The following is a 23,088-nucleotide window of genomic DNA, read 5'->3' as shown; positions in this document are numbered from 1 at the left end:
TATATCAATGGTCAACCCCGACCAACGGAGGGCCTTATTTAATCAATGTGGTTTATATACACAAAACAAACTAGAATTGATGCATGTATGTTGAAGTTCTATGTAATGTTTTCCCCTATGTAGAATCCCATTTATAGTTCTTTATCCTTATTAAACTGTATTCCCTTTAATCGACACTCTGGGCTCTTCCTTTCTAATATATCTATCAGCTCTTACCATTTGTATAGGACACAGTGTGATAATATCATTTCAATCTATGTTACTCAAATTGCCTTCGGAAAAAAATGTCTCTGGCAATTTCAATAGCTGAAATCTCCAGAGGCAGGTAAGATTATGAAATTGCATGTATTACCCTTGAAGCGTATTCGCGGAATTATCAGTGTAACTATTGTTCTCAAAGCAGTGATTCTGGCAGCCGACTAAATAGTCAGCACCCATGTCTCATACCCCACATCGCAAAATGGATCCACACTATCCAAATGGCTTAATTAATGAAAACGTCGCCTTTGGCTCCTGAAATTTTTCAGTTGAAAAGTAATAGATGATGAATGCAGAAGTGAATGGAGAGGAAAGAATCAGGGACAGTGAAAATCAGTTCATAGAGCAAGGGTTAGAGTAGTGTTGGAAGTGGCTGAATTGCAGAAGCTAGTTGGAAAATGAAGACAAGAAGGAACGGCAGGGAAGAGGTCCAGGAGGAGGACTCAGACTGGTATCTGTTATAACTGCAATCTGTGCCTCACTACAGGTTTAAGCTTCCACTCCAGTATATAACATGCCAGAAATTTTGGCTTGTGCTACAGTAGAAACTTAACTCTATGAAATGGATGGATCCACAAGAGTGACAAAGGAGTTACCCAACACTTCCATGCTGGAAAGGATGGGCTCCAAGCTCTGTACAAAGCCCTGTGTATGGTAAATGCAGGTGTTCAAACTCCTTGACTTTACAAAATAGCTTTGGGTCAGGCACCAAAGATTTCATTATGCATACAGTTTGTCTAGCGTTACATAGACATCTACAGCACCTTACAGGCCCTTTGGCCCACAATGTTGTGCCGACCATGTAACCTACTCTAGAATCTGCTTAGAAGTTCCCTACCACAGAGTTCTCTATTTTTCTAAGCTCCAAGTACCGATCTAAGAGTGTCTTTAAAGACCCTATTGTATCCGCCTCTACCACCTTCACTGGCAGTGCATTCCACACACCCACCGCTCTCTGTGTGAAAAACTTACCTCTGACATCCCTCTTGTACCTGCTTCCAAGCACCTTAAAACAACACCCCCTCATTTCAGCCATTTCAGCACTGGGAAAAAGCCTCTGGCTATCCACACAATCAATGCCTCTCATCATCTTATACACCTCTATCAGGTCACCTCTCATCCTCCGTCACTCCGTGGAGAAAAGGCCAAGTTCACTCAGCCTATTCTCAAGGCATGCTCATAAGGCATCATCCTTGTAAATCTCCTCGGCACTCTCTCTATAATATCCACATCCTTCCTGTAGTGAGGTGATCAGAACTGAACACAGTACTCCAAGTGGGGTCTAACTAGGGTCTTGTATAGCTGTAACATTACTTCACGACTCTTGAAAGGCAACACATCATACACCTTCTAGAGAGTTGTAGAGTCATACAACATGGAAATAGGTCTTTCCATCCACCAAGTACAGACGTTTGTAGATACTGACCATCAAGCACGAATTTACACTATTCCTTACTAATCCTATTTCACTTCTTTCAAATTTCCATCAACTCCAGCAGGTTCTACCAACTTAAAGTGGCCAACTCGCCTAATAAGCAATGTGCTTTTGAAGTGTGGTGTACATGGAGAAAATCACTATGATGACAGAGAGAACATGCAAAGACCATGCAAGCAGGCCCAGTGGTCATGATTGAACTTGGGTTACTGGTGCCATAAGGCAATTGTACCACTGCTGTGGAGACTTGTAGGCTGTCGCACTGAAACTCCCATGTTAACCCTTTGCATCAGAACATGATTCTACCTTGCTGTCTTGGAACCCTGACATATAGACTTCAACAGAAACAAAATTGCCAGAAAAACTCAGCATAGTGAGTGTGTGTGTGTGTGTGTGTGTGTGTGTGTGTGTGTGTGTGTGTGTGTGTGTGTGTGTGTGTGTGTGTGTGTGTGTGTGTGTGTGTGTGTGTGTGTTAACATTTCATGTGCATGATACTTTGTTCAGAACAAGGGTCACAGACCAGGATTATTGACCATTTCTTTTTCAATTGAGGCTACCTGACCTGTTGAGTTTTCCAACATTTTCTGTATTTTAACCCCAGACTTTCAGCATCAAATCCAATGACAATGTTTCTTCATTTTGCTTCCTTCATGTTCATTCAGGACTTGTTGGCCAGGTTACTGTTCTTAGCAGAAACATTGAAGGATGGTGTTGAAGCGAAATGAGCAGAGTTGGGAGGACAGAGAGACTGTGAGGGATAGGAGAGGCTTGCAACAGGTTGAGATAAGGCAGGTGGCAGAACAAAGCATATATGTTTACTCTATCCCATTTAAGGAAATATTGGGAGAGAGAGGAAAATAGAGACCTTTGAGAAAGATATTAAGGCAAAAAGGATATCATTGTATTCAATGGACTCAGCCATGATGTTGGACTCCACTGAGGACATGCCAAATATGACAAGCACTCTCTCCATCTGCACATTCCTGTCCCTACCATTTGCTATTGCTGGCTCCAATTATACTGCACATTCTTCTCCACGAGAATGCAAAGTGTAATTGTAAGGATTGTACAATGTGTTTGGGTAAAGGAAACAGTCTGATTGCTGCTAACCTAAAACAGAAATAATGATAATGATCAGTCAGCACGAATCTGGAGCACAGCCCTCACAGGGTCAATTCAGTGCGAATTAGCCACGCAAAACCTGCAAATGCTTTCTAGCACCACCAAATGAGATGTGCTTGATTTTAGGTAATACAGAAAGAGCATATGTACTGAACCAGATCTGAATCGCTTGAATTGGGACAAAGAAAGTGAGCATCCAAAACTACAGTCCAGACTGATTTGAACATCACTCAACAGCAATGGAAAAGCCTGCATGCTACACGGCTTCAGCTTCTAGCTTGCAGTGCTAGGAGTGAGTAGCTAAAAAAAGATGTGGAAAAAATCCAAAAAAGGGTGTGTAATATCTGTCTGCCAATGCAAATTTGGCCATGTGGTATTCCATGAGTCATAAGAAACCCTGGAAAGTTCATAACCACACCACTACTTCTGGTCTGACAGGCACTTGTTAGACCATGAATTAGAAACACATTGTATTCCTGAAGATCTGTTCCTCGTCAATAGGTCAACAAAGAGCCATGCATTTTCCACATGGACCCTACGAAAATGAGTCATAACTTACCTCATATTATTCTTTTGGATGCCCTTTCAAAACAGGCAATACTTGTAGTTACAGCATTAACAATTGTTTTTCTGCTACAAAGCAATAGATAAATACTTGGCATTTAACCACTGAAATTCCCACAAGGGTTAGTAAATTTAGACAAGTATATTTGACTTGATAGGATTGAAAGCCACTGCTGTTCTAAAATTACATGGTGAATTTTGCACATAGTTGTCATCTGAAATATAAAATAAAAATGGAAAATGCTTTGAACACCCAGAGGATCAGGTGATATATTTAGAAAGAGTGAGATGGTATTGGGTTTGCTGACTGTGAAGTTCTAAACTCAAATGAAGACCTTAAGCCCTATCAGATATATACTGTATAGTCATGAGTATTCTCACTAAAAGGAGATTATACTATAACTACCTAATTTTATTATTTTATTACTAGTTTATTTCCTTGTTTATTCTGCATGGTTTAGCTGCCAATATCTACTATATTGGCAGCGGGTCCCCACTCTTCTAGCTAACAAAGTAGTTTAAACACATTTAATTTATTTTCAGTGATACACATTTAAATCCAAACAACATTCTTATAACATATTTAAAACTCAGAGAATTTCTATCTTATAAAATATTTCCAAATTAAAAACCATTCCTAAGACAGAAAGGATTTCTAAAATATATTGTTCGTACCATTCCTATAAATAACGACATATGAATGATGTAAATGAACAAAACGTCCATTGCAGAAACATAAGCTAGACCTTAGTCACCACTTTTACTTGTCATTCATCGTGATGTTCTTCAACCATTCCTAATAACCCTGAACTGAACTAAACATCTGGACTGCACCTCTTTTCTACCACTTGTTTGACTTCACACTATATGATAGTTCCTCAGGTGCCCTTTTTTTACACAATTAGCTTAAAAACATCTTGGAGATATAGATCTCAGCTTAATGTTCACAGTTCATAATTAATGCTGTACAGATAACTTCCTTGAGTACAGAAACATTCCAGCTATAAACAGATCAGTTATTTTATCTGCTTAATGATATTATCTATCTGGTCTGCAAGCTTCCTTGAACTAAGCAACTTAGAGTCAGCTTGTCTGTTTGAAACAAGCCAAATTAAACAACTCATTGTCTTCTACTGTGCAGTCAAGCAGCAATAAGAAAGGTGTAGTAAGGCCCATCTTAATTCTCACAGATAGAGTGTCTTCCATATGCAGAGCTTGTTTGTAAAACTTTTCTATAGACAGTAGTTTGTAGCTTCAAGATTTTTACTGCTTTCCATTTATAGGGACTTCCCCTATAAATAGACAAACTTCCCCTCCTCCTTATTCTGACCTTTTCCCCCTTCTTTTCCAGTCCTGAAGAACAAAGCAACAGACCATTGCATGTCACAGTCACCTCTGTAGACAGAACAATAGTATTCTTCAAAGTGAATACAATTTGTATTCACAATTGTACTTATGAATAAACAATAAAGAATTTGTACTTGTTTTTGCCAATACAGAAAGACCACATCAAGGCAGTGAATGTAATACAATAGATGTATATTCACTTAAAATGCAATAGTAAGTGAATTACTATTTCACCTTAAATATACTAAGTCTCTGTATGGTGGTAAATGATGAGGTCAAAGAGAGGGTGTTCCACCTTATTTACTGCCATGGGATTGGGGTGGTTGCTGGAGAAGAAAGCAGGTCTCCCTTCTCCAACAACCAAAGCTTAGAGCCTTCAGCAGGAATTTAGAATCTATAAATAGCTTAATATCTAGAATATATTTCAGGTTCATGGGAACATATGCTATTTTATTGTTAAGAAAGTAGAAATAATACAAAGGTGTCCTGATGAAGGGTCTCAGCCCAAATTCTAACTGCTCATTCTTTTCCATAGATGGAGTAAATAGTCTATTTTTCCTGAGGTGGGGATATACAAAAATAACAAGTCATGGTTTTATGATGAGAGGAAGGAGCGTCAAAGGGGATTTGATGGGAAAAGTTTTTTTTAAAAACACAGAGGGTGATTGATATCTGGAATGTGCAGCTAGAGGAGGTGCTGAAATCACATACAATCACTGCATTTAGGAAACATTTAGACAGACACTTAAATAGGCAGATCCTAGCATGGGTAAATGGAATTAGTGTAGAAAGAGTAAAAAGATCAGCATGGAGGGCCTGTTCTGTGCTGTATAACTCTGTAAGTCCAGGAGCCATGCCACTTAAAAAAAACAATGGTTGCTATGCTCCTGGCATTTACTCTACTTTTCTATGTAATCACCGTCCCTCTGCTAACTCCAACCTGTCTCTCTCAGCCTTGAGCACAGTCAGTGATTCTTCCACAACTCCCTGCACTGAGAATTCCAAAAGCTCACAACTCTCTGACTGATGAAGAATCTCCTCGCTTCCACCTGCAATAATTCATCCCTCATTTTATTCACTGAGTTTCCCTTCTTCCAGGTCTCGTCTTTCTTCTCCCTCAATTGCCTTTCTTTCCAAACTCCCTCTTCCTTTTCCTCAGTTGATTTTCATTTTGATTTCACCATCTGGGACCATTTCTTACTCATTTTGTACACTCCTTTGTATGAAAACATAGAGCATAGAACATTGAACATTACAGGACAGTACAGGCTCTGTGCCCCACAATGTTGTGCTGGTCTTTTGAACTACTCAATAATTAATCTAACCCTTCCCCATTACATAACTGTCCATTTTTCTATCTTGCATATTGCTACTCAAGAGTTCCTTATATGTCTCTAAAGTATCTGCCTCCATCACCACTAAAGTGGTCCTTACTCTCACCATGCTCTATGTAAAGAATGTACCTCTTTTTCAACCCCCTACTATAATTTCCTCCACAAACAAGAGAAGATTTGCAGATGCTGGAATCCAGGCAATACATACAAAAAGCTGAAGGAACTCAGCAGGCCAGGCAGAGTCGAAGAAAAGGAGTACAGTCTTGAGGTCCAGAGGAAGGCTCTTGGCCTGAAACATCAAATGTACTCCTTTCCATAGATGCTGCCCAGCCTGCTGAGTTCCTCCAGCTTTTTGTGTGTGTTCTATAATTTCATCCAATCACCTTATAATTATGTCCCCTTGTATTAGCCATTTCTACCCTGGAAAAAGGTCTCTGGCTATCCCCTCAATCTATGTCTCCTATCATCTTGTACACCTCTATCAAGTCACCTCTCATCCATTTTCTCTCCAAAGAAAAGAGCCTTTGCTCACTCAACCTATCCTCATAAAACATGCTCTCTAATCCAAGCAGCATCCTGGTGAATCTCCTCTGGACCCCCTCTACTTATACTTACTATACTGAGGCAACCAGGAAGGACACAATCAGGCTGTGCAGGTCAAATCAGGCTGTATTCAGATCAGCAGATGAATGTGGTTGAAATGCACTGAAATTCAAAACTATGTTGAGGTATAGAGGTCAAAGAACCTTGGAATGGAAGAAATATGCAGACTAAATGGAAATGGAGCCAGCTTGCAACTTTTTGTGTGGACCATGATATTTTCAAAGCCCAGTCTTAAGTGGAGGTAACAAAAGAAATGAAAGAATGAAATGTTGAAATGATAAACAATACAGCGGCATGGTTCGTGAGTTGACCACGTGAATTGGTAGATCTTGACGGAAACAGAACATAACTTAAGACATAGAACATTAGAGCACAGTACAGGCCCTGTGGCCCATAATGTTTGCCAACCTTTTAACCAGTTCTAAGATCGACCTAACCCTTCCCTCCTACATAGCTCTCCATCTTTCTATCATCCATGTGCCTACCCTAAGAAACCTAAGAGTTTCTTAAATGCCCATAATGTATCTGCCTCTGCCACCTCCCCAGCAAATCTATCTACCAAAGTAGAAAACTTCCATTTATCCACATTATTGTGCATCCACCATGTGGATGTTCCACTCATGGTCCACTCATTCAACTCACTGGGCTGCCTTGAAGATTCTTTGCCTCCTCACAAGTTGTAATCCCACTCAATTTCATAACTCGTTATTATCAACTTGGACTTTTACCCATTTATCTTAACTATATTTCCATTAGCTTTACTGATTTTGTCACATATTGTTTCAGAATTATTCTTCAACACTCTTGTAGCTTTTTCTCTCACCTCTCATGATATTGTCAGTATCTATTTTCACCATCATCTACTTCTATTCCAAAAGCTTCTCCTGGCATCAAAAATCAGATTAGTGTAATTGCTCTGATCTTCCTCTCTGTAATTCTATTAAAGGGAAGGAGTGTCATTCAGTATGCCTCCTCCTTTTCACAATTGATCTAATGCCATCAGAGTTGTCTCTTTTATTTAGACATGGAATTGTTGAGGTGCACAGCACAGAAAAAGGCTCTCAGCCCATCACATCAAAGCCTACCATTCTGCCCACCCCACCTGCCTATATAGATTTGTCTCCTTCTATGCTTTGCCTCTGTCTAAATGAGTCTTAAACATAGACACCGCAACTGATTCCTCACACTCCCCTGGCACAGTGCTCCAGGTATCAACCACTCTGAATTAAAAACATTCCCCCCAGATTGCATTTAAAATTTGATCCAGTCACTTTATCCAGTGTTCTCTTCTTTTTGATATCCCCAACTATGGAACAGAGATTCTTACAATCTTGCCCTCTCATAATTCTAAAAACATCAATCTGGGCATGCCACAGGCTCCTTTGTCCCAGGAAATTTAACCCTAGCCTATCCAATCTCTATCATAACTGAATTCCTCAGTCCAGGTAGTATTCTAGTGAATCTCCTCTCCACTCACTTCAGTGCAACTATATCCTTCCCAGAGTGTGACACTTGGAACTGCACACAATACTCCAACTATGGCTGAACCAGTGTCTGGCAGTGTTACAACATAACATCCCAATTCTTATTTTATATGCCTGGCCTATGAAGAAAAGCATATTACATTCCATCCTCACCACTCTAAGTATCTGTTTTGCTACTTTCAAGAATATTCATTTGAACCCAAAGATACCTGCGTTTATAAAAATTTACTTTCATTTACGGTCTACATCAGTAAGTGAAGAATAATGTGGATAAATGTGAACACCACCAATTTTGTGCCATCCATAGACGTACTAACCGTACTTCCTACATTCACACCCAAGTTGTTAATATATCACAAACAACAAAGTTCATTGTGTCGTGAACTACTTTTTACAGATTTCCCATCAGAAACACAATGTCTCACCAATACATCCTGCCTTCTATCATTAGACCAATTTAGGATCCAACTAATCAAGGTTGCCTCAGATTCCATATGGCTTAACCTTCTGGACCAACCTAACACATGCAACTCTATCAAATGCCTATCTAAAAATGTCGGACTTCCACTGCCCTGCCTTCAAGAATGTTTTCAGTTGCTTCCTCAGAAAATACCAATCAAGTTAGTGAAGACAGGATCTCCCACACACAGGACTTTAGCTCATACCCTGCTTTTCTAATTCTACATAAATCCTTTCTCTTTCTGTGCTGTAAAGTTCTATGGTTCTATGGTTCTAGAACTTTCTCTAGTTGTTCCACTCCCACAGATGTAAAGCTCACCTGCTTCCTTGGTGTCTTTCATCTTACTGACATGATTCTGTTCAGGCCTCTTGGTCACAATTGTGGGAAACGCTGGTGGCACCCTGTTGTAGAATGTAGAATTGCTACCACTCCTATTCTTGGTGATTACTTGCCCCTTACTATTTATGTAGTTAGACCTTTGCTTTACACTATCAAAATATGGCCCAGAACCACCTATGGTTGGTTCAAGTAGCAACTATTCAGCAATTCTGAAAATCCAGGGAATTCTGGAACACAAAATTCCATCCTTCCATCAGTTCTGTGGATGAACCCCACCTTCTCTATTTGTGTGTTTTGAAATTCGCCCCCATCTTTAGGACACACATAGCATAGATAGTTGTAAGGCAGAAACTGTTGCTCCTCTTTGAAACTGTGCATTGTGGCCAAATGCCCTTTAACACAGGTACTTAGAGATTCTTTTGCAGTCTCCAAAAGCCACAGTGCTGCTCAGTTGAAAATTGGCTTAGTCTGTAGAAGCATAATTCTGAACGCATTTCTGTTTGAATTACCATCCATTGGGGAATTAGACTTCTTACTTTTTCAATTGCTTTGGCTAGGTCTGCAATGTAGATTTTTTCCATACAAATAATAAGGTCAGTGTTAGGATAACTGCAAATTCTCCAGCATCATTTAGATAATACCGACAATCTATTGGCACTCTTCATGACCACAAGTGACAGTTTGCCTCTCCCAGTGCCAACAAAACTGGAGGGCCAGAGAGACTCAGGCAAAAGAACTAAGAAAGCAGAACAAGCAAAAGCATACACTCTCCCATAGCTTCAAGGCAGAATTAGAAGGAATGTTCTGGATTTCTTGGATACAAATTATTAAGAAGAAATCATTGTTTCATGTGATTATCCACAATCCAGTTTGGCAGAGTCTTGAATTGAGAGTATTGTGAGCATTTTTGGGCCCCTTATCTAAGAAAGGATATGCTGTCTTTGGAGAGGGTCCAGAGGAGGCTCACAAGAATGATCCCAGAAATGAAAGGGTTAATGTATGAGGAACGTTTGATGATTCTGGCCTGTACCCACTGGAGTTTAGAAGAATGAGGGGGATCTCATTGGAACCTATTCTAGATTTCTGCCTCCTTCCATCAGTTCTGTGCATGGGCCCCACCTTCTCTATTTGTGTGTCTTCTTTATCTCTGTAAAGAATATTCTAAGTTAAAAGATAATTTAGTTTTCCAATGATGAGTTGGTAGTTAGCATCACCCTTGATGTACAGGTCTGTCTGTATTGATAATACTGAACATGCCATTTAAACCAGTGAAATTGCCCCCTTTGCATTTGATGTTCTGCCCTTTCTGTTTCTCTTCTTGTTTTTATGTGACCTTTTCAACTGTGCCACCTCTAAAGTCTGTTTTCCCTCTTCTGTGTAAACATTTCAACCTCAGCTAGAAACAGTTATAAATGATGCTGGTGAAAAGCCGACATCCTTTTCACCATCAGTTTGTTGGTGGTCTGTCATTTCCTAAAGCTGCAGGCCAGCTGCTGTTGAACCGTCATTTCAACCAATCCAATCAAAATCAAACCTATATTTCTCAGTTACCTCTATTCACTTACCTAATGTTCAGTGGACATGCCATTTTAGAAATTGATATCTGAAGATCATTAGCTGTGATTAGTATTGCTAATACCATGGGATTTCTCCATGTCTGTTGTTCTAACCTGCTTCGTTTAATGGAGTTAATGACAATTTAACTAGGAGAGATATGTTATTAAACATCCATCCCAAACATCATTCATAACAGAATCTGTACCATTTTTGCACCAGCATTATATAAAACTCTTTCTGGTAGATGTTCAAATATTTATTCAAGAGAGGAAAAACAGACTTAAGCAGTTACATAGTTGAAAAGGTCCCAAATTTACCAACAGTCATTTCTAATTTTATATTACAACCTAGTTACTATACATAAGGGAAACATTTCTTTAGGAGCAATTAATTGTAGTTATACAGTACTCTGCAAATCTATTAGGTGCACCTATATATAGCTCAGGAGCCAAAGACTTCTGCACATTAATGCACATGGTGAAAATAGGAAGGAGGTGCAGAAACAGGAATAGGAATGCTTAGCTTCATATTAGCTCAGTAGTATTAAGTGTTATTTGGAAAGTCATAATATACAGTACTACACAAAAGTCTTAAGCACCCCAGCTTTTGTATATGTGTGTGTGAGTGCCGATGACTTTTGTATAGTATTTCCACCTTAATAAAGCACTTCAATTACTTCCTTGGAGCATTATCATCCAACAAATGTTAAGAGATTTTATAACAAATATACATATATCCAACCATAAAGCTAGTTTTTAAATGAGCATCATAAAGGAGTAAATGTTGCGGTTCAGTGGGGGGATTCAAGAGCTTGGGGCTTTGGCAGGCTGAAGGCCTAAGGGAAAACAATTCAAACTCAAAAGAAAATCGGGGAATACAGAGAATTTGGAAAATTTCACAACTGGAGCAGATTGCAAATACAGATTGGAAAGGAACCTGGAGACATTTGTCAAAAAAGATATTCCAGGTCCTCCCCAGGTTAAGGCAGGGTTTCATTTCTGAGAGCTGATCCTAACTAGAACAGTTTGCAAGTCAGAAATGTGCCCACTAATTGAATTCCTACATAGCACACAATGCCTGTAGCACCGCAGTAACTGGCAAAAACATCCCAAATGTTTGCTAATATTCAAGGCATTGTTTAATCTGGAACAACTGTACAGGTGATAGGTGAATAGAACACATTTGAATTGGGATCCTTTTAGATGACTCTAGATTTGCAGAATTTAGAACTGCACTGGAATCGTAAGGAACTGGAAAAGGAAGAGGCCATTTAGCCTTTCAAACCTGCTCCTCCATTCACTAGAATCATGGCTGGCCTTCTATCTCAGCAGCATATCGGCACTATCCCCATATCCCGTGACACCCTTAATATCCGAAAATAAAATCATCTCTGTCTGAATTGATTGTGGTTGAGTATAGGATCAGAGGGCACATCCTCAGAATAGAAGGACATCCCTTTAGAACAGAAATGAGAAGAAATATCTTTAGCTAAAAGGCTGATGAGTCTGTGGAATTCATTACCACTGATGGCTGTGGAGGCCAAGTCATTAGGTATTTTTACAGCAGAGATTCATAGGTTCTTGATTAAGGGTGTCAAAGCTTATGGGGAGAAGACAAAAGAATGGGGTGGAGAGGGAAAATCAATCAGCCATGATAAAGATGATAGAGCAGACTCGATGGGTCAAATGGCCTAATTCTTATGGTCCTTACAGGCTTTCATTCTGAAAATTCACCACCCTTCCAGTTAAAAAACATCTAATCATGCCAATCCTGGATGGTCTACCCCTTGCTTTAAGACATTGGCCCTGCTTCAAGAATGCTCAGCCAGAAGAAACATCCTCCCTGCATCAAGCCTGTCGAGCCCTGTGAGAATTTTGTGCATTTCAATGAGAGCAAAGCTATGGATATACATTTCAGCAACTTATGAACTGTAAGCTAAGAAGATTCAGGTGACATTACAGCGATGGAAATGAATGGCTTACATTCTTTTGCACAACAAGGGCATGCAACAGTAGAATCAGAAAAGATTAATTAAATACCAAGAGTTGGTGGCCAGTTAAAGGTATCTGGGCCAACTAAGCAAATTTCTTAGAAAGCTTCATCCAATCTAAATAAGATTAGGCAAACCTCTCCATGACATGCAAGTTCAGGACAGGAATTTGCCATGCAGCTCATTCTAAACATCATTGGTTACCCTTTTATTCAACTATTATGCATATCTTGCTTGTCCCATATGGGCACGCCTCAGTAAAACCTAAATTTACATTGCAGGCACAATGCTGAAATGTTGATGTTCAGATGTCAGGCAAGGTTATTATTGGGCATGACAACTTGGAAACTAGAGGGCAGGCCAAGAAAATCCAATACTCTAAGAAGCTTAACAAACCAAAATGAGGAGAATTTGTTTCCTCCTTAAATACAGGAAATTCTAGTGACTGAAAGACTGCATTACTTTTTGAATCTGCATGGAAAACAAAATCAGCAACATAAATGCCCATAGTTATAGAAATCATATTAGCCCAATGAATTATAACGGAGAAGTGCTTCTACCATATCTTGGCTTTCATCAAAATTTCTCTAAGAACCATGTTTTAGACAAATGAGCAATAGATCTGATTAATTGAGCTGATGCCTCTATCTTCCTGTTTCCCAATCATTTTCTAAAAGACCATGAGCTAAGAATTCATAATAACAGCAGCACGTTTCACTTGGGGGTGGAAGGAATTGGGAGCTTTGTACAAAATGGAAGGCTGCTATATTGTGTGATTGGAGAAACTAACTGGGAGTGAATCAAAGCAACTTGCGTTGATCATCCTAGAAAGCAAGAGCAAGAGGAATTTTTGGGTGAACAAAAAGTGTCCCACTATGTTAATTGCACAAAACTTTATGGTGGGAGGGGGGCGAGGTGAGAATGCTTAAACAGAAGCAAAGAGAGACACCATTAACTTAGATATAATTGTACTAAATATGCTACCAATAAGCATAGACTTTCATTATGCTTATAGTAGTTTGAGGATGTCTACATTTAGCCTTTTATACCACTTATTGTGCCAGAAATCTGCTGTACATAAATTTCAATAGTAATTTTTTTAAATTTCAGCAAAGTATCTACCTATGTTGATGAAAACTATGTCCATTCATTTAGTGGTCTGCTGCCCAGCAATACTCTTTCATAGCTCGACTTAAAACAACTGTCATGAGCCCTGCAGCTTGCCACAGAGCATTGAGCTTCTAGGTTTCTTGAACACCTGTATTTACAAACTGTTATCTTAACTAGAGCCATTAAGCCCTTGTGTTTTTGGTTTGGTCTGGTTAAATTAATTGTGACTGGCGCAGCCTATGAATATTTAAAGAGGACTCTCATTCAGTGCCTCAGAGTTGAGTTTCTTGAAATTCTGTAATTAATTGTACATCCTGCGGAGGGCAGTAATACGCCTAGGTGCGTCTATACTGCCATAAATAGAAGAAGAAGAAGAAGAAGAAGAAGAAGAAGAAGAAGTGCCTTAGAGAAGTCATTGTGTTGGAGAAAATGAATTGTCTAGTGTTGTTGTTGCTTGGATACTCCTCTGAAACTCTGTTGGTATTCCTACGTTTAACCTCTTGTTTCTGTCTCCTCCTAGGGCTCCTACTGTTCCCCTGCTCCTGGGTCGAGCTGTGAGCCTGCCATCTACAGCTCCCGGGTTGAGCTGGTGCCAGTGACCTCCGGGACAGAGAAAACCTGCCATTCCTCCACACCCAGGTCCTGTCCTCTGAGAGCACACCACCACAACAGCTCAATGCACTTTCCCAGTTGTATGAGCCAGACAGAAGTGAAAGTCTGACAGCTTTGAAGAGTTCCAAATTTTGCTTCCTAATGCCCTGTTTCAGTGATAATGTTTGGAAATAGTTGCATATTTCCTACCACCCCACCCTGACCAGAACACCTTACACCCTACAGCTTCACACCATCAAGGCGACTTCATTTGCACTCTGAAGAAGATACTGCTTTTCCTAGGGCAATATGTTGTGAATGAGAGGGGCACAGAGCCAAGAGTAAAAATACAGCACAACAGGGGAAGTAGGTGTTGAGCTGCAATCTTCCATGTTGCCAGACACCCACAGTCTGAATCTTCCAATTCCCATCCCTGCCAAAAGGGCTTGCTGTCCTCCAGTGAAAGGTGTACACTCATTCAGGGGGAAGCTGCATAGCTACAGTGCAAAGTCCACCTTGCTTCCAGCACAGGGCTCTTCAGATGGGAGATCCCCTCAGGAAAAGACATGCAAAGTGGAAAGGAGATCAGTTTGTCAGCCTGAAATTAAAAACAGAAAATGCTAGAAACACTCAGAAAGTCAGGCAGCATCTGTGGAGTGAGTCAGTACAAACTGAAACATTAATCCTGTTTCTCCTTCCACAGAAGCTGCCTGACCTGCTGAGAGTTGAAAGCATTTTCTGTTTTTAAGATTTCCATAATCCACAGTTATTTGATTTTCAAGCTCACCAGCTTCTTTCGTACCCCACAAAATCTTTACAGTGACCGCACTATTCCTACATTCAGCTTTCCTCTTTGTGCTTATAGAAAACATGGGGAACATAGAGCATTACAATACAGTACAGGCCACAATGTTGTGCTGATGTTAAACCTGTTCTAAGATCAAATAAACCTTTTTCACCTGGATAGCCCATGATATTTATCATCTACGTGCCTATCTAAGAGTTTCTTAAATGTCCCAAATATATCTAGCTCTACCAAGATACCTGGCAGTACGTTCCATACACAACACTCTCTATAAAAAAAACACTTAAGAATGAGGAGTGTCCTGTGCAGGAAAAAAGGGAATTTTTTTAGGCAAATCATGATAGATTGCTGACCCAGTATATTCCAGCAGAAGGAGCACATACTCAAGCCACCTGTCTATGAACCTCCTCCTCCTCTGCAGTGACATCATCAGTAATCAAGCTTCCGATGAAGAAATAAAAGTTAACTGATAATGTTGATCTTTTATCTTCAATGAAATGTTTGACTTAACATAAGGTAAAACACAGCTGGGGGAAGAATAGTGTGAGTTTCAAGCACTTGGAATGGATATTATGGCAACTCATTGAGAGAATATACACATCATTGCAGATCTGAATATTTTTGACATAATTTATTATGAGAGTTTTGCCTAAATAATGAATATACTGTTCACCTACGCTGGACATGAGGCATCTTTACCCAAGAGTAACTGGTTGAGATTAAATCAAAATACACCAGTCTCTTAGTACTTTTGCTGTATTTGATTAGCTGTAAGGCCAGAGTATCTTCAGAAGCTGTTGGAGGTTCTACTTGTTGTTCAGAAGAATAAAATGAATCTGATAAACCATCTAACACAATATAAACATTGCTGACAAGATGATCTTCTTTAACATGGCTTGTTGTATCATATGCGCTTGAATGGAAATGAAAATATTTTCATTAGATCTCTCAATTTATTATGATAAAATGCACATAAATTTTCAGAAAACACTAAGGAAGTATTATTAATCTCAACATTGCAGATGCTGGTTGGTAAAAAATTGGTTACTGTAAAAATGAAAACTGAAATAATCTTTGCTTGTTTTATGCTCTACTTTTTCCCCTTATTTCTTTGATTAGTAAGTCTTATATTCTGCAGGTTGATCAGCAAGTATGAAAACTATTAACTAACTATTGTTAGTTGATCTTACAAGCTGTTGCCCGAGATATTGATACCATTAAAAACTGAAATAGCTTTTCAAAGAATCTCGCAATAGTGCCAAATGTGCGGGTTCAAAAAGATTGATTTTTTGTATAAATCTACTGGCTTTTACAAACAATATTTTATCACCATTAATTCTTCCATGATAGAGCTCACTGAAGGGGGACTGGATTTCTTAGCTGTCATATTCTCTTTCCTTTCGGTGCTGGACAGTTTTTTTCTGATTTCTCTCAGTTTCCGTTTTTGGCATTCGATGCAATTTTTTAAAAAAACCGCTCAATTAATTCTTTTTGAAGAACTGCGGTTGCTTTGGTTCTGAATTTCAAATCGTTCTCTATCCGGTAGGGGGTGTAAAACTATTAAGGCTTTTGGAAATCTGCTATTGCTTTCCCTTTGCTCAAACTACACCACGCCTATGGCATAGTGATTGGCGAACGTGCAGACGAGCGGAGGGAACTGATTCAAAGCAGCCCGGTGAACTCACCATATACTCCATGTTTGCGGCAGGTGGGACGACGCGGCTTCGAACTTTATTGTGGTAATCGAGAATAGCCGAGATGTCATTCTGGGAGATGTATCGCCTCCGTCTGGTTTTAGGGACATTCTCGGGTCCAGGATATTTTCTCCAGGATAATTCTTTCCCACTGAAGTTTGATGAGAGGAGCGTGTCGCTGACATTAACTGAAATAAATGCACTTGTTCCCTGGAGAGCGCACAGTAACCTGATTAAACTTAATGTGGAGCAGAGTCTCATGGTTGCCGAAGGGTAAGCGGAGCACTGCAAATCAGAAGTTACACTGAATAAAGAACAATATGTGCAGGTAGATCAGTATGCATATACAGTTTCCATTTTCAATCGATAGCGTGGCTGAGGAACTCGTACCAATGCATACATTAACTATATATCATCCTAATATCGATATTCGTTTGCAAATAGAAACATTCAGTTAACTGAAATATAAATGGGTTTTCACTTACTGCAAATCGGCTGCCTGCTGGATACGGTAATTTGTTTTCTTAAAAATATACTTAACGTAATGATAAGTGTAGCTCACCTGCTGCTTACAGTCACCGGCAAAAAATATAGTCCGAGCCCTCCTAAATTTCGAAGGAGTATTGAAAAGTGTCCTCCGATGTGAGAGAGGTAAAGCGGTAACGTGACGCTGGAGAAATCGTAGACGTGAGAGGGGTTTCTTCTGGTCTAAGACTGCTGTTATTGTGCTTTTATATTGGGTAAAACGACCCAGGAAGGCAAACACTTTCTCCTTGATGATGGTGTCTCTTTAACTCTTCACAGTCCCTGAGTCAGTATATTATCAGTTGGAGACCCACCTCCTTCGCTGGCCCTCTTTTCACTGTTTGCCAGACTTTCATCATAAGCTATTCCAAACCACATGTGCGTGTGATCGGGAGAGCTGGCAGGGGAGAACATTGTGCGTGGTGTCAGTACGAAGAATAAACCGTGTTTTCCATCTCTGTTTTGAAAGACTGCAGCAATGTTACAAACAATGATTCGGAAATGGTCCAAATTATAGTTCTGAGAGAGTACAGTCATCTTATAGTGAAAAGGCGCACAAGACTGGTATCTTAAACACGTTTTATTAAAGTCTTGGAAATTAAGCCGATAAGGTGCAATTTTATCTGAAGAAGATAATGAATTCGGATTTTTAAAGCTTTTGTTTATCCAGTCGATTGTAAAACGAGACCGTCTCTTACACCACCTGCTTTAGAAGTTTACAAGTGTTACGGGAGACAGACTGCTGAATCGTTGTCTTTATTCGAATCTTTCTGAATGACGTGCCAAGCAATGTCGAATTAATAGCGCACTACACAGCAGTAAATCTTTAACAATAAATTTGCCCCCAAGTGAAACAGAAAGATAATACCGCACCGACGTCCAAACCAGTTTTATATTGCAGGTGTTATGGGCAGGAAAGCTACACTTTGTATTGCAGAAGGACTTCAGGGACTGCATATAAATGACTGGCTGTATTTTAGAGGAATACTTGGAGCCTCGGTGGGGTACTTTAAGCATTTTTCCAGCTGAAACATCACACCTCTCTCTCTCTCTCGCGCGCGCGCGCACACACACACACACACACACACACAAAGCTAATTAATATTATCGGGAACCATACTTTGCAGTTATTCATACTTTTCAGAAGCGCGCCGGAATCTTTAACTGTCACTTCGATGCGTACAGTTCGCGACGTTTCTTTTCAAAGAGCCACGGTTTGAACCGGGTCACATTTCACGCTGCAGATCAAATGGATACGGGGAGCGAAGTGACGCACGAACTCTAGCGAAGAGGCTGCAGTTCTTTTCCGTGAAATCTACGTGTTGACAATCATTGCTTCAGGCAAAGGACAGGAATTCTCCATTCCGGAGAGCGTATTTGTCCCTGGCGGGAATCAATTATTCCCATTGCTCTGATCCCCACAGCCCTGCATAGGAAATCTGGAGATTATCCAAAAATCAGGATTGAGATGTGCAATCTTACCTCAGCCACTTTCTTTATTCTGAAAATTAAACAGTCAATGGACTTCCAAAACCAAGATTTGGCCAACTGGTTTATTTTGCCACCCACATAATAACGACCAAAATCGAAATTATTTTTACAACCAGTGTTTTTTATTCATGTTATTCAGGATCAGCGTGCCTAGGTCAGCATTATTTGTCCCTCTCTCGCTATTGGCTATGTCAATCGCTCAAAAATGTAGCCTTGAAAATATAACCTTAGATAAACCATTGACATTGTCAGAAGCATGAGGGTTTTGGGCATCTGAATCACATGCATAAAGAACTTTAACAAATTAGAATGTCACAGCTCAATGAAAACGTCTAAAGAATAGCTATTGGCCAGGAGATCAAGAAGCCATCATAATGTGTTCTTGGGATGGGAATTCCATCCTTACTTCTCCAGGGGCACCTGAAGGTAAAGGTCCAACAGAAAAACTGTGGTCTAAAGAACCAGTGATGGATGGCGAGACTACAAGAATCTCAGCAACTCAGAGAAGCCAAAATATACATGGGTTCTTCGATTCTCTAAAGGCCACCAATGACCAATTAAGACTGTGCCCTACTGAAGTATACAAATGCAGCGATTTCATTAGAAAAAGCAGCAATTAATGCACAATGGATGGAACACAGCAAAGAACTCCTTAACAACAGTCACCCTGATATGAACAAGTTATACATTCCAACCGTACTCACACTCTTGAACAACAAAAGGTGGAAAAGGACATACCAAACCTTGGGAGCATATTGTATCCACCTTGAAATTCAACACACGGCAGCCAAAAAGCTTCCATCATGATTCCGCAATCTCATTGGTGGCCTCTGGGAAGAGAGGGTTATATGAGAGGACCTCCAATACTGCTGTAATACTGACCACATTCAGGAGGTAAGGCAAGTCCAACAGTGGTAACTACAGAGAGGACTACCTGCTGTTTGCCACAGGGTAAGCCATTACCAAAGCCCTCCTTATGCTCCTGGAATTACAGAGTCATTTACATAAATCTACAGGGACACAGGGCATGATGATCACCACACGACAAGTGAAAAACATGCAGTGCTGGTCACTGTGTTTGGTCCATTTCAACATCACTAAAGCCTTTGACAATTGAAAGGTCAGGGCGAACAATCTCCTCAACTTTGATTTCACACAGAAAGTTTAAGCTTACTTCATGACTGCTTACAGGTCATCATTGAAAACAAGAGGTCCACAACACATCTAATCACAATGAAAACCTGTATTAAACTGCTATCAATTCTTAAAAACTTTTCTTAACCTTTCTCTCTGCAATATTTCAGCTAGCTTCGAATGAACGTCCTGCAGAAGAGGAGCAAATGGGAAACAGAATGGTAGCAGGACTCCAAGGCCAAGATCACCGAAACTTCAGTCAACGTCCATTACCATGCCTTCGGAATCCAAGCTTCAGTCCATTGTTGACTTGTTCAATGGAATGTACAAGACCAAAGATCTTCCAAACAACCTGCTTCCATTGTCAACACTATCTTTCATCAATAAAAGTTCACAACAAGACCTTGGAAAACATGCTATATCTGAGAAATCACCTCTCAGTGAAGGCAGACTTTGATCATAAAGTTCACAATTGTCTTCAAAGCCTTTTCTCCATCAAGAAAACATTTTTTTGAAGAAAAAGATCATGGACATGGAACAAAATTAGCAAGCAACAATGATTCTTGTTTTCCTGAGACCTTGACTATATTCATGGCATTGAAGAGGTCACTGCCTGTGCTGTCTCCGCACTGCTATCCAAATTTACTGGAAGTGAACCAACATCAATGTCCTTTCCAAAGCCAACATTCCCCAGCACTAAAGCTTTTATTGCACTCACAGCTCCATTGAACTCATCATATCTTCCACATACTTGACACCAGGCTCCTGAGCAGTGAGTTCCAAACTCTGTCACATATAGAAATTACCAGGCAGGAAAAGGGAAAAATATTCAATGATGTGCTGAACGCCTCCTTGAAGACACGAGATGTCTCCACAGACATCTGGGAACTTGTGCATCATACTGAGAACCTCAAAGCCATGAATCGGAAGCACACACAAGACTGAAGGAGCACACCAGCTCACAAACTGCTTACCTGCTTGCCTCACCCGGCAGGTCCTGCATCATCTGTGGAGGAGACAATTGTTCCTGAACCACTACCACCCTCCCCCCCAAAAATATCAAATGCATCCTGAAGAATCGTCTCCAAAGATGAAAAAGAATTACTGACCTGTAAAACCTTTATTTCCCTATAAAAGTGCCTTGTGTTCTTTTATATCCATTTGAGAACGGAATCAGGATTCCTGTTTGATTCTAGAGCCAGACATTGGCACTCCCCACAGTGCAGCGCAACCTCTGAACCTTTTTCTCCTTCATCCTGTTTGATAATCTTAACCCAGGCAACCTGTTCATATTCTATACCTTCACAGTATGGTCTGGGTCAATTTTGACCCAGCCCAAGAATCCCCTCATAACAAGTGTCTATACCAAATTTTGAACCACTGATCTATATAGAATGTATACATAGCCTATCTGACATTAATAAATGGTTAATTAATCCTTAATTAATATTTCAGAGATCTAAAATTCATTTCAATAGATACGGGTCAAATTTGACCTGGAAGAGTCGATGTACAAAAATTTGTAGCATCTGTACAACAGTATAGCATTTTTAAATATTTTCATTTTTCCACATTCTGGGTCACTTTAAGAAAAGTCACCAAATTTCAGCTAAAAATAGCATTTAGGGTGTTTTTACTGCTGTCAAATGTCAAAATGAGTCAAATTCGACCCAGACAGTATGTAAGGGTTAAATAATGATTTGCATCCACTCCAGCTTTGTCAGTTCTATACTGAATTATTGACAGATATTAAATTCAAGTCCTGAAGTGGAGCTTCAGTCTTCAAATTACTGACTCCATGGCCAGAGTGCCAACACTGAGCTCCTGCAAAGCATTCCCATGTACCTGAATTCTAATAACTATTGACTAGGAAATATTTTCCACATTATTCTCATGCCTTCCATTGTTATGGTTCCCAAAAATGTATTTGCACAATTCTTGTCAATGCATTCCTGGCCAACTGACAGTAGTTCAGCGATGGTCCAAGCGCAGAGGGAGAAACTCAGACACAAAATGAACAGTTCACTAAGTTTTAATATGAACTGCTCAGAATAAAGGAAAATAATAAACACAACGTCAACAGGGCAGCTAACTAAAAGCTCTCAGACTAACTAAAACCTAATGCCTTCACTGAGGCTTGAAAGCAGTCACCTGGAGCTGAATTAACACAGCTCCTTTTAAAGCTTCCGGCTAATTCACTATTTATGTTTCCCACAACATGGATTAAGGGAGTGTTGTCATCTGCGCTTCGAACTAGACTTGACAAGTCTGAAGCTGTGGTGAACTACATATACCTGTCTGGACACACCCCCTGCTGACTGCTCTTGTGGCTCCTCCCACAGACCCCGGTATAAAGGCGATCAAGGCCTGAGCCCGGCCTCTCAGTCTCCAGGATGTAGTATGGTGGTCACTCACTGCTTGTTCCTTCTTCCAGTCAATAAAATTGATGCACCATCAATAACTCACTCTGAGACGTAAGGTGAGATATCGGCTTTTATTGACTGGAAGAAGGAACAAGCAGTGAGTGACCACCATACTACATCCTGGAGACTGAGAGGCCGGGCTCAGGCCTTGATCGCCTTTATACCGGGGTCTGTGGGAGGAGCCACGGTCAGTGGGAGGGGCCACAGGAGCAGTCAGCAGGGGGCGTGTCCAGACAGGTATATGTAGTTCACCACAGAAGCAAAAGGAGGAGAGTTAAATACGATTACAAAGAAAACCTAATTGGCTGGAAGGCGGACATTTTCAGGAGTGCGATTGGTGTCTTCTTTCAGCTGCCCGCATGCAGGAGTGCCCTGCCTCCGTGGCAGGGTCCATGGCTGTGACGCCAACGTTCAAAATTCTTCTGATGCAAGCTACCTTTAAATTCCAAATTTCCTTTCAAGCCTCCTGTTTTAAAGCTTACCATTATCCCAGTTGGAGAATTAGATTCCATCATTGTCCCAGCACCTTTTTTGCTGCTCAGTTGCATCCCACCACTAACAAACAATGCAGAAGTGGATAAAACCTAGCAAAGTGGTCAGCCTACAAGAGTTACATTCCTGAACCAAGATTACTGAAACTTACATTGATATAGTTGATGTTCAGTGGAAAGTATCTGTATAAGGGCCTTAATGGAAGTGCAAAAAATGCTTGGAATACAGCTTGCTGTATGTGCAAATGCACCTGACACTTTAATAATGCACATTGACTGTGTAAATTTGGGCAATCTGGGTTGGCAGAGCAAAGACCCTCTAATAAACTGC

At 40.2% G+C, this 23,088-nt stretch overlaps 1 protein-coding gene across 1 annotated transcript in view; it reads right to left on the bottom strand.

Annotated features, from left to right (window-relative positions):
* The window catches only part of LOC132383383 (peptidase inhibitor 15-like), a 29,274-nt gene extending 12,270 nt beyond the window's left edge, over positions 1 to 17,004 (bottom strand). The window contains exon 1 of the mRNA XM_059954307.1: positions 16,685 to 17,004. Within this exon, the coding sequence (XP_059810290.1) occupies positions 16,685 to 16,954 (270 nt within the window). The 5' untranslated portion in view covers positions 16,955 to 17,004. The remainder of the gene's footprint in view (positions 1 to 16,684) is intronic.
* Positions 17,005 to 23,088: the final 6,084 nt, after the last annotated feature.

This window comes from Hypanus sabinus, chromosome 1 (genome assembly GCF_030144855.1).
Source record: "Hypanus sabinus isolate sHypSab1 chromosome 1, sHypSab1.hap1, whole genome shotgun sequence".
Classification (NCBI taxonomy): Eukaryota; Metazoa; Chordata; class Chondrichthyes; order Myliobatiformes; family Dasyatidae; genus Hypanus; species Hypanus sabinus.
The sequence above is the reverse complement of the archived record's forward strand: the minus strand, read 5'-3'. Positions and strand labels throughout refer to the sequence as shown.